The sequence below is a fragment of the Vollenhovia emeryi genome, unplaced genomic scaffold, assembly GCF_000949405.1.
Source record: "Vollenhovia emeryi isolate VEMERY1.0 unplaced genomic scaffold, V.emery_V1.0 DF939168.1, whole genome shotgun sequence".
In the NCBI taxonomy this organism is placed as follows: domain Eukaryota; kingdom Metazoa; phylum Arthropoda; class Insecta; order Hymenoptera; family Formicidae; genus Vollenhovia; species Vollenhovia emeryi.
In genome coordinates, this window is record NW_011967198.1 from 1,314,638 (window position 1) to 1,326,678 (window position 12,041).

The window sequence follows — 12,041 nt, forward strand, 5'->3', positions numbered from 1 at the left end:
TTAGGCCGATAATAATTACGATTTTGTAAAATTTTATATAACTTTTCTTCTCAGTTTAACCCAATCTACTATAATCTTTGGGGTCGTCCATATCGAATCTGACACCCTGTATATTAGTAAATTTGAATGACTTTTTTCCTTAATTTATAATTTTTATTCTTACTCTTCAAGTAAGTTATAATAAAATTACTAAATTTCTCAAATCACTTTCTTATCACATAAATATTATCTTCATAAAATTAATTAGTTGCCGCGGAGAGTATAATAGATGCTTTTTCACAGAAAATATTGGAATTATAAATATACATATTAAAAAACTATAGTACGTTACCACAAATAATATCGAGAGCAGCATTAGTAACAAAAGGGTAAATATCAATGGCTTTCCCTAGATCTTTTTCTATCTTTCTTTCGAGACACTTTATTAGGATCTCTGCTTTTTCAGATATAACCACAGCAAATTGATCTAATATACTAAAGTGAAACGTTGGTCCGATGATTTTTCTATCGTGGAACCACTGCTTTCCTGAAACAATATTAAGATATGATATAGTTGCGTTGTGAAAATTGCAAGAAAAAGCTACAAAATTAAATAAAAGCATACATGGTGTTGTTATATCACAGGTGACTCCTGCACGAAGGAGCGGTTAGTATGAGTGCTTTAGTGTGGCCCCTTTTACTTTTGTAAATTTATATGATGACTTTTTTCATAAAGAAATATGGGAGTTTTCATTTAACATTTTTATATTGACTTTGACCGGGATTTTCAAGGTAATCTCAAGGCCAAATAAATACTATCAGCTAATAAATTTTCATAAGTTATACGCTTCTTGTTTGAAACATTTTTTTAATAATTTGACAATTTTTGAGATATTTAGCCGTTCCGGAACTTTTGCCCACTCTGTATACAAGATGTTAATGAATAGCCAGTCTTGACATTGCTAAACATTCTGGTGATGTAATGTAAGCAAATAAAGTTATTATAAAAATTATTCCCATTACTGAAATACCAACAGTGCCAGGCCGCAGTTCATAAACGGTGCGTTTCCGAATACGAGTTTCTTATTAAAAGTTGATCTACTTTGAACCCCCTGCATGCCCTAGAAGTTTTTTTACAGGTATTCGTTAACTCTGTATATTATATATGGTATATACCAAGGAATATAATGAAAGATAAAAAAAATATATATGAAGAATTTTTGCGTCGTTTGCGTGTACCTGTAGCAGTTACAAGTCCGTTGCCCAACCAAGGTTTTAAGAAATTATAAGTATCTGCTTTTTCAATGTTGACAGTGCTAGGAAAAATATGCTGTAAATATTTGAAAAAGATAGAATACAATATTTAAAAAAAAGATATAGCATATTATTACTAATATAAGATTTAATATATTATGCTATTGCAATAAATCTGATCATTATGAAGATTTATTATGACTACTAATTCCCAAAAACAGTTATTTTAAATCTGTCATTTATTTATTAAATTTTAAAAAAATCATATCGCTATAATTAATAAATTTTTTTTACAGCGACAAATTTTTTCAACATTAAGTCATTTGGTAAAGATAAAGTAATCTTTCCCTTTCGTCTGATGTCTATTATTATATTGCAATTTTACTTAAAAATTTTATGAATGCACGCTTGACGCTACGAATGCTCTAGAATGCTTTAGAATGCCGTTACATAAAAAGATGATGTCATCACAATAATGATGACAATCTTTAGAATAGATTACTATTCAATACATATATTAAGAACCGTAGAAAATATAACGCATATTGTATTTTAGCAAATTAATTTTATTGTTTACCTGTAAATATTCTGGCTTAAACACATCAATAAAAGGCCTGGCTCCAAGCCATTGTACGTATATTCCTTCCTTACACTTGTACATGAACGATACAATCCATTTTAGGCGTTCTAGTAATTGCAATTATTAATTACGTAATTATATATTAAAATTTATTAATTTTATCATAATCTAATTATTATATATGTAAATTCACATAGCAAACTGTTTTTAATTTAATCCGCCTACGAATATAATAAACGATTGGCTTATAAAACAATAATGATCAATTCTTTATATTTGTAAAGTTCTTTACCGTACTTCGACATATTTATGTGCTCAAATATCGTGCCGATAAAAGGATATCCGCCGATTTGTGGAAAATTTTTAAATTTCTGTCGAATGTTATATTGATGATGCACTATCGACAAAATTGTGAAAATCAGAACAACGCAAAGAGTCCACAGTGCTAAAGAGATGAAATCCATTCTTGTAATCTGTGAACACCTCAAGTAGTTTCACTTATCAAGCAAATTAAATTTGTTATAGGATCGATTATATTAATATCACACGAAGCAAAACAGCGTCTGCAATGTTGTCACCGTTACTGTATTCTCAGTACTGAATAAAAATATCACGTAAAGATACTAGCGATTGCGATGAAGTCAATAAAATACATATGCAGGGTGCTCCGAAACTTTTGTGACCGCCGTTCACGTGAAGGTAGAGGGGACTAAGGCAAACAGAAAAGCCCTGTACCTATTAAAATCTAAAGAGTGGTATAAAAGGTATTTAAAAAAATGTTTCAAAAATTTCTAATTTAAAGACAAATACATCATTACCAAAGTGTAAAAACACTGAGTACTTTCGGTTAATTAGTTTTATCTGCTCTACATGTTCACGAAAGATTACCCACCTTTACCGATTAGAAGCTTGATCATTGTTAGTTATTTGCTGGCATCAAATAATTTTTGATGTTATTTATACACCTAGATCGAATAATGGGGACAAAGTGTGGGGAGGGAAGGGAACGGGGATATTTAAAAATCGCGTTTCGATACTGCTGTGCACAACCGACAACCCGTATTTGTGCGCAGTTCACAGGTCGAAAATATACGCGTAGACAACATCTATACAGTTATTGCGACAAATATTATCATATGCCTCGGTGGCCGAATTGGTGAGACACCCGCCTAGAGCGTAAGGAGATCCAGGTTTAAACCCTGGTTTAAACGCTGATGTAATACTTTTCGCAATAAATTTTCTGTGTTAAAAACACATCGCCAGTCATGGTCGGTTAGACGCTTGGTCATTATTAATAAATGAAGTTATATGTTAGAAATTTTTTTAAATTTATTTTTAGGCAGTTCAAGTAAAATTGTGTTTTACCCAGTTTTACTTCTTCCAATAATTCCCTTGCGACGAAAGGTGCACTTGGAAATAATCGGAGGGTCTCCTTTATAACTCTGTCGAGATACTTTAGTTGTGACAATTTTTTTACAGTAGTTGGTGCTTGAGAATCTCTGAAAAACTCCTCGAGTTCTTCGTGAACTTTTTTCGAACTTCCTGCTCGAGATTATTGCCCAAAAGAAAAAATGCCCAGGTTATCGCAACCGCAGTTGTGTCGTGTCCTTGTTATTATTCACACATAATTTACATATGATATACATAGATACCGAGTTAGTTAGCGGAAAATATACATTAAAAATCTCGGATATCTTACGGCAAACATGAATGTGTCAACGTGTGCTCTCAACTCATTATCGGTCAAAGGAGTGTCAGCTTTGGCATTCTGCTCTAACAATAGATCTAGGAACGCTTTCCTCTTCTTTTTACCTAATACAGCACATTTTCTTAGATAAGAAATATTTAAATGACAGCTGAAATATGCATAATGTATTGTGTAATTATAATTTATAATTCACACCTATGTTAAATTCAACATCTTCGTTTTCGAGTTCTGTGCGGTTGTGCGGTTGTCGTTCAGCCTTTTTCTTACCTATCACCTAAAATTTATCGTTTTTGTTGTAAAAATAAACTTGTTTAAAGAAATATTTAATATTAAAAATTCAGTGAAACTATTTGTAAACATCTATTTGTAATGTTGTAAACTTCACTAGAGCTTTTGGAGCATACCCTATTCGTAAATCCATGCAATTGATTAAAAACTGATTGAAATTCCGGTAAATATGCAGAAAAGGTCACACCTCACCGATTTCCTCGCCACTTAGATATGTTGTAGGGGAGAGTTTTCTGAGTAATTCCCCGCAAGAATCAAGTGGGGGACGGCATTGGTTTAGGAGATATAACAAATTGAAAACTAAAAATTTTAATACTTTTTCTTAGTAATTTTTATTAAAATGCCTGTGTAGCTACCTTTAAAATCATAAATAAACTACCATTTTCATTTACAAGGTCACCTGCCCCCTCCCGCAACGGTCGGTACGGATTGAACACACACACACACACACTCACGCACGTGCCGTTTCTGCAAGATAATAAGTACTATTTTAAATAATTCTCTCCCACATCGCTTATAATGCTAAAATTAAACTAAATTATTCCTCGTAAATAGTACAATAATATTAAAGCAAGATTTTTTGGCTGATGAAATAGATAAATCCTCTTAAAAAACTTTGCTTGTAAGAATTCGAATTTTCTGTTGAACTAAAATTGTCTCTCTCTGACACTTTATTTTTATTGGGTTAACATAATACGAATTTTTGCTAATGTAGCGAAATAATTTGCAAATTTCGCAGACTATATATTAGTATTAAATTTAAGTTACTTTTTGTTACTAATTTTTCATTTTTATTATATTCTTCCTTTGGATAAAATAATATCTGTATAAAACTAGTTACCATATAAAATATATAACGTTTTTAATAAAAAAAATGTTAAAAAGACGCCAAGTATAAGCGTCATCCAATAAAAAATTATATTATTTAATTATTTAATTATTTGGATATCTTTTATTAGAAAAAACATTTTTATCTTCTCTCCCCCCTCCCCCCAAAGTATCTTCTCTACAAAAGGAATGATATTATCACACGGCGCCAACTAAACTGAAGAATTATACAAACTAGGTACTTTATTATTTTTCATATTAAAATGTTATATCCAAACAATCGAGCATAAAATAGAGAAAATAATATTAATGAGACAAATTTTTAATACTTATATTCAATAAAAATTTAATGCAAACAAATTTAATAGAAATAAATGTTTTATTAAAAGATCGCCTTCTCTAATTTAATTGTGGGATACATATCGATCCTGATTCATGACATCATTGTTTATTTAAAAAGCTTAGCGCTGCTATACCGCTGAAATATCCAATCTGAACTTACAATTAATTCTAATCCTTAATTCATGACCCACACGCGCACGCGTACATGCACACGTATGCATAAAAGAAAGAAAGAGTTTAACATTTTTGTAAGGAAGGAGGTAGAGCGCAACTAACATTTGGTTAAGCAGCGCCAAGTTTTTAATATCGGTGTTTTAAGTGTTTTAACACATATGATACTCAGAGAACATATAGATGTATCATAGTCCAAATAGACACGGGCAATGTGGAAAATAATAATTAAAAAGAAATCTGTCAATTATTGTCTAAAGGTAAACTAAAACATAAGCGAAATATAATTGTTGGGAATGAGGATTCGAATGAGCTTGTTCAAAGACACGTGTAAGTGAAAAATACTTGAAGATTTAATAGAAAAAGGCAAGAGTTACAGAAAAACGTGTGGCACACATACAAGCCAGTACGCACAGTAGTAGAAGCGAGACTAACATAACCAAAAGACAACAGTGAGATGTGTGCCATCTGTATATGAAAGTAAAAAGCAATTAGTAAGAGGATTACGGCGGGACAGTCCATTCTCAACAATAATAATTTTGTAATTGATTATTAAGGTTGCATTATAAATAAGTCCATATATATTATATTTTTTAGGAAACTGTTCATTTCTTTGGAGTGAGGTACATGTATACTCCCTCGCTTGGTCTCAAAATGAGAGAGCCGCCGTACTTAATTGCTTCAAATGTTTTCGCGCTTCTCACCCTCCACTTTCTCAGAATAGCAGTCAATACGATTTTTTCTTCAAGTAGAGCGAATCTTTGGCCTATGCAGTTTCTCGGTCCAGCGCTGAACGGAACGTAGGCATACGGGTTCCTGTTCTTTGAGTTTTCTGGAAGAAAGCGATCCGGATCGAACTTGGTTGGATCCGGCCAAACCTGCGGATTTCGATGGATTAATTGAATTGCCAGCGTGACATTGACACCTTTCGGAATTGTATAATTATCTGCAACGCAATAGAAATATATTAAAATACATTATATGGTATTTGGCAAAATACATTGCTGGTAAAACATATTAACTTTGGCCAATATAAATGTCTTTATGGTAAAAAACGAAACTTTTAAAATTATAAACAGTTCAATAAACAAAGTTATATGTTAGCGATTTCTTAGACAAGTAAAGTTACGTTTCACCTAATTTTACTTCTTCGGTTAATTCCCTCGAGATTAAAGGTACACTTGGAAATATTCGCAGTGTCTCCTTTATGACTCTGTCGAGATACTTCAATTGCGACAACTCCTTAACACTGGCTGGCGCGTCCGAATCTCTGAAAACCTCCTCGAGTTCTTCATGAACTTTTTCTTGATGCTCGAGATTATTGCCCAAAAGAAACAGTGCCCAAGTTATCGCAACCGCAGTTGTGTCGTGTCCCTATTACAATTTACATATGATATAATAATATCATTTTATATAAATTCGTGACTGAACTAATGAGAGAATTTATATTAAGAACTTCAGATATTTCACCTCAAACATGAACGTGTCGACTTGAGCTCTCAACTCATCATCAGTCAAGGGAGTGTCGTCTTTCGCATTCTGTTCTAATAATAGATCCAGGAACGCTTTCCTCTGCCTCTTACCTGATACAACAAATTTTCTTAGCTAAGAAACATTAAGCGCTAGCAGGAATATGCATAATGTATCACATAAGTATAATTTATCTATGTGTTACCTATGTTAAATTCATCGTCTTCATTTTGGAGTTCTGTGTAGCTTTGTGATTGTCGTTCGGCTTTTTTTTTACTTATCACCTAAAATTTATCGTGTTTCTTGTATAAACGTGAAATTCTTTTAAACGGAATATATATGTATATATGTATATAATTTGGACGTTGCAAACCTACTATGAGATAGTATGTTTTCAACGCCCAAATTCAATCACAAATCTTTTTTCGCAACGATTACACGATTTAACGATCAATTTTCCATTAAACAGATTTCACTCCAAGGGCAATAACTTTGGTGGACAACAGATGATGCCTATTAAATTAGCAGTAACTCCGCGATCTCTATTATAATCTTCTAATTACATATTAACTAAGATTTCTATAGCATACTTCTTTAGTGAATCCGTGTAATGTATTAAGCGTTGATTGATATTCCTTTCCTGCAGGCAGTGAATAGTACAACGAATCAATCCAATACCACGGCCGAAGTATTCGATCCATTATTAATCTCGAGGCTCTAAAAATATGATTGGAATTTAATTTGAATTACATATATAAGTAATTATTAAAGTTATGTGGATTTTTAAAACTATTAAGTAATAGTGTTAAGAACAAACTGTTAACTGTTTCATTAATAATAGCAGTATAAAATTTTTGAAAACTGACGTATGTACTGTTGAAGTATATTTCGTCACGGTTTCTTGAGCACGTATATTTACCCCCATTGCCGTTTCTGCAAGATAACAATTGATATTGTTAATAATAATAACCATTTTATCACAGCACTTATAATTCTACAATTATACTCAATATTCATTATTCGTGAATAATACAATGGTTTTGCAGCCGAACCTTTATTTTGAAATAGAAAAATAGAAAATTAGAAAAAAGTTTTTCTCTAAATAACCTTACTCATGGAAACTCGAATTTACGATTTAAATAAAATAATTTTTTCATAGTTCTTCTTATTCTTGTTGCTTTGACATGACAAAAATTTTTGCTAAAGTAGCGAAATAATTAGTAGATTTCGCAAAATTAATATTAGTGAATTTAAGTTACTATTTTAATTAATTTATAAATTTTTTCGTACTATATTAAATCAATTGCCGCGTAAAATATATATTCACTTTTTCGTAGAAAATATTGAAAAATATTATATATTGAAATTAAAGATATGGTACATCACCACAAATAATATCAAGAGCAGCATTGACAACAAAAGGGAAAATATCAACGGCTTTCCCTAAATCCGTTTCTATCTCTCTTTCAAGACACTCTGTTAGGAGCTCCGCTTTTTCGGATAAAACCACAGCAAATTGATCCAATATGCTGAAATGGAACGTTGGCCCGATAAGTTTCCTGTCGTGGAACCACTGTTTACCTAAAACATCATTAAAATGTAATATATTCATGTTGTAAAAAACACAAGATAAAGACAGCTTCAAAATTAAGTAAATGAAAACATGGTTTCGTTAACGTTTTAATTTGTAAGCAATAGCGTCTATTTTTTTCTAGATGTCAGTATTAGATATTAGCAAGTTAAATGAAACAAGGAGTTTCGCAAAAATGCAATGTTGTGGCACGCGAACGAGACATATAATCAGTTTGTGATCGAAAACTCATAAATGTGTTTAGATAAACAGGAAAATATACAACATCCCTACAATATGTTACCGGTGTTTTTACAGACTCAAATACTAAGAAATATAGTGGGAAATAAAAAAAAGATATGTGAAGATTTTGTTGCGCCTTTACCTGTAGAGGTCAGAAGTCCGTTGCCCAACCAAGGTCTCAAGAGATTATAAGGGTCTCCTTTTGTAATATTTACAGTACTAGGAAAAATAGGCTGTAAAAAGATATGTTTCAACAATACTCAGAGAAAAGATATAACGTATTTTTTACTGACATAAAGTATTTTATGCTATTGCAACAAATTTGGTCAGTTATCAAGATTTATTATGACTACTAATTCCATTTACCTAAAGCAGTTTTGCTGAATCTGTTAATTGTTTATTAATTTCTTAAAATTATTTCGCTATAACTTAATAAATCTTTATTCTGCAGTGATAGACATTCCACGTTAAATCAGGTGTGGTGAAGATAAGCTATCGTATTTTAGAAAAAAATTTAATTTTTCCAAACCAATTTACACGGCAAAACTTTGATATTTTCCAGCGTCTCTTTAGTAACAAAGCAAATGTATTTACAATACACGTTAGTGATATAACAATATTTGATTACGCATATATAAATACATGGCAAAAGCAATAAAAAATCTCGTTGCATTAATATCTTTCGTTTCCTCTTATTTTTCTACTATTACATTTAGATTGCTCTTAAAAATAAATTTATGAATGCAAACTTGATGCTATAAATGCTCTAGAATGTTGTATATTGATGCAAAAAAATGTAATTTTAGCAGAGAATTCACGACAATCTTTCAGAATGTTAATTACTAATGCACGTATAATACATTAACTATCGCAGAAAATATAACAGGGATTATATTTTAGCAAATTGATTTTATTATTTACCTCTAAATATTCTGGCTTATACACGACAATAAAAGGCTTGCTTCCAACCCATTGTACAAATATTCCTTCTTTATGATTGTTCATAGCCCTCAGAAACCATTTCATGCGTTCTAGAAAGTAGAATTATTTATTATTATATCACAATTTAATAATTATATAAATTATTAAATAAATTTTTAAATAGCAAATCGTCTTTATTTAAAATCCACGAATATAATGTGCGAACGGCACTTGTAAAAATTAATAATAAAATCATGTATATACGTGCATATGTATACTATAATATATAATTCTTTACCGTAATCTGACAGATTCATTAATTCATATATTATGCCGATGAAAGGGTATCCGCCGGTTTGGGGAATTTTCTTAAGTTTCTGTCGAATAACATATTGATGATACACTATCGGCAGAATTGTGAAAATCAGAACAATGCAAAGAGCGTACAGCGCCAAAGAGATGAAATCCATTCTCGTAATCTGTAAACACTTAATTTAAAATTACCTTAAGGTGGCTCGTGCACAAAGGAGCGGTTAGTTTCGTAATACGACCATTGAAGCATGTGGTAATATTTATCGCAATAACAGTATAAAGATGTTATCTTCGCGTTTATTTTCCGACTTTACTAATAAGTATTTCCATTTGTTACAGTGGGATCAATTATATTGATATCACACTAAGTAAGAAAAATAGCATTCGCAATGTTACTGTTACTGTATTCTCAGTGCTGATGTAAATCATCGTCAAAGATAAGTTCGATTGCGATCAAGTTAATAACATCCAAAATTAGAATAATGGAAATAATCGACAGTGCCATAGATATTAAATCCATTCTCGTAATTTGTGAACACTTTGAATATTTAAATTTTCAAGTATATTAAGAACGTTATTAAAGTATAGTGGGACTATATTGAGATATCACATGAAGAAAAGTAGCACTCACAATGCTTTTACCGTTACTGTATTCTCAGTACTGATTAAAAATATCTCGCAAAGCACTTTCAACCACGATTAAATTAATTGTGCATATATCAGGGAACACATTTCGGCAAAACTGACGTTAGCAATAAAAAATTACCAGTAAAAGTTTGTTATCTCAATAAAAATTTTGTCAACATTCAAAGATAGATTTACAAATCAAATTATTCAGCAACAAATCTTTTATGTTATATTTTATTGTTGTGTTTCATTGAAATTCCAATTATTTACTGCTTGACATATAATAATTTTTTTTAATATTTAAAAAGTTTTTAAATATATTGTTTATTAGTTTTCTAATTTAATGATCGAATACTCCGCGATGCAAATATTAGACATTACACTAACAAAATCAAATAGTTGATTATAGTAAATGAATAATTTATTATAATAATTTACATAAATAATTTTCTTTTTATTGAGATACTGATCTTTACTTACATATAAATCATCCAAAGGTGATGGATTAAACGAATCCACAAATTATCGTTCTTTTATTCAATTCGGTAAAAGCGACGCTATATAATACTTCCAATACTTACAATTAGAAAATGCACGCCTTTGGTACATACCGTTCGCCACTTCGAGAGATTCTGCGTGGTGAAACAGCAATGTTTCAGTGACACCGCAGTTTATTATCAGCACCTTTGACACTCGATTACACATCAATGTTTAGAATTCTTTATGTTTAAACAAAATCTTCACAAAGTATTTTACACAATATTAAATTTTGCAATAAGACAGGCAATGGAATAGTACACGTATTCTCCTGCTCTCTCCTCGATTCGAGATTTAATCATGGAATGAGATTATGAAATCCGCAATATCTTGGGACACCCACTTCGATATTATTTATTCACTCAGCGTTATTCAATTCCATAATATTCCTGCTACGATTGGATAACTGAACACTATATCTCATTCGTATTCTCCAGTTTCTCCGTCGTTTTGGAGAAATGTTGCATTGCGAGACGCGCTTTTATAAGTCAAGAAGAAGAGAGACTATTTGCATTTGACAATGCGATAACGCGCACACTTCATTTCTATGTGTGCAAGTTGAATCGAAGGATACTCGTCTGAGACAATGTAAAGATGTTATTTCTATTTTCCTCGCGTCATGAGATAATGTACGTACGTACGTAATCTTTACGTATGCAATTACCTTTATCTTAATTATCATCGTCACACTTAATTATAATAGTTTTCTACTAAACCTGTAACTGTTTCCTGCTAAGCGTGTTATATAAATACTTTGCTCTCTCTTCTTCTTTATTTTCAATCAAGGCACAATCGTATTACAGACGATCGTTGATTTATGTACATTGTTGATATACGGATGATATACAGGGTGTCAGATTCGATATGGACGACCCCAAAGATTATAGTAGATTGGGTTAAACTGAGAAGAAAAGTTATATAAAATTTTACAAAATCGTAATTATTATCGCCTAATTCAGAAAAACGTCTGAGCCAATAAGGCCGGACTCGGCAGCATGCAAAATGGTGTGTTTGTTGACATCTCTCAAAAATCGATAGCGAGAGGTGGAGTCACGCATCGATCGATGAGAGACGGCGGCGAGCGGGGAGCGGGGAGCAGTCAGCGGGCGAACGCGTTCGCTAGAGATGTCAACAAACACACCATTTTGCATGCTGCCGAGTCCGGCCTTCCGCTTCTCCGTGCACTTATTGGCTCAGACGTTTTTCTGAAT

General features: G+C 31.7%; 2 protein-coding genes across 7 annotated transcripts; both read right to left on the reverse strand.

Moving 5' to 3' along the window:
• Positions 1-477: 477 nt before the first annotated feature.
• Positions 478-4,028, reverse strand: LOC105564154 (cytochrome P450 4c21-like). The gene is made up of 7 exons (XM_012016336.1): positions 3,926-4,028; positions 3,179-3,795; positions 2,106-2,286; positions 1,811-1,920; positions 1,219-1,309; positions 1,015-1,100; positions 478-526 (listed from the first exon to the last, which is right to left on the reverse strand). The coding sequence occupies exons 3-6, from the start codon at positions 2,275-2,277 to the stop codon at positions 1,078-1,080; spliced, it is 396 nt and encodes a 131-aa protein (XP_011871726.1). The 5' UTR covers positions 2,278-2,286; positions 3,179-3,795; positions 3,926-4,028; the 3' UTR covers positions 478-526; positions 1,015-1,077.
• A 1,453-nt stretch (positions 4,029-5,481) lies between these two features.
• On the reverse strand, positions 5,482-11,360 carry LOC105564153 (cytochrome P450 4C1-like). Of its 6 annotated transcripts, none has more exons than XM_012016334.1 (11): positions 10,905-11,360; positions 9,653-9,833; positions 9,355-9,464; positions 8,576-8,666; positions 8,007-8,201; positions 7,487-7,553; positions 7,211-7,337; positions 6,826-6,904; positions 6,621-6,733; positions 6,287-6,524; positions 5,482-6,096 (listed from the first exon to the last, which is right to left on the reverse strand). In XM_012016334.1, exons 2-11 carry the CDS (start codon positions 9,822-9,824, stop codon positions 5,756-5,758), a joined length of 1,533 nt encoding a protein of 510 aa, XP_011871724.1. In that variant the 5' UTR covers positions 9,825-9,833; positions 10,905-11,360; the 3' UTR covers positions 5,482-5,755. The 6 variants fall into 6 exon arrangements, with proteins under 6 accessions (XP_011871724.1, XP_011871719.1, XP_011871725.1 ...); XM_012016329.1 differs by having other exon boundaries at positions 9,653-9,842; XM_012016335.1 differs by having other exon boundaries at positions 10,875-11,360.
• Between the last annotated feature and the right edge of the window lie 681 nt (positions 11,361-12,041).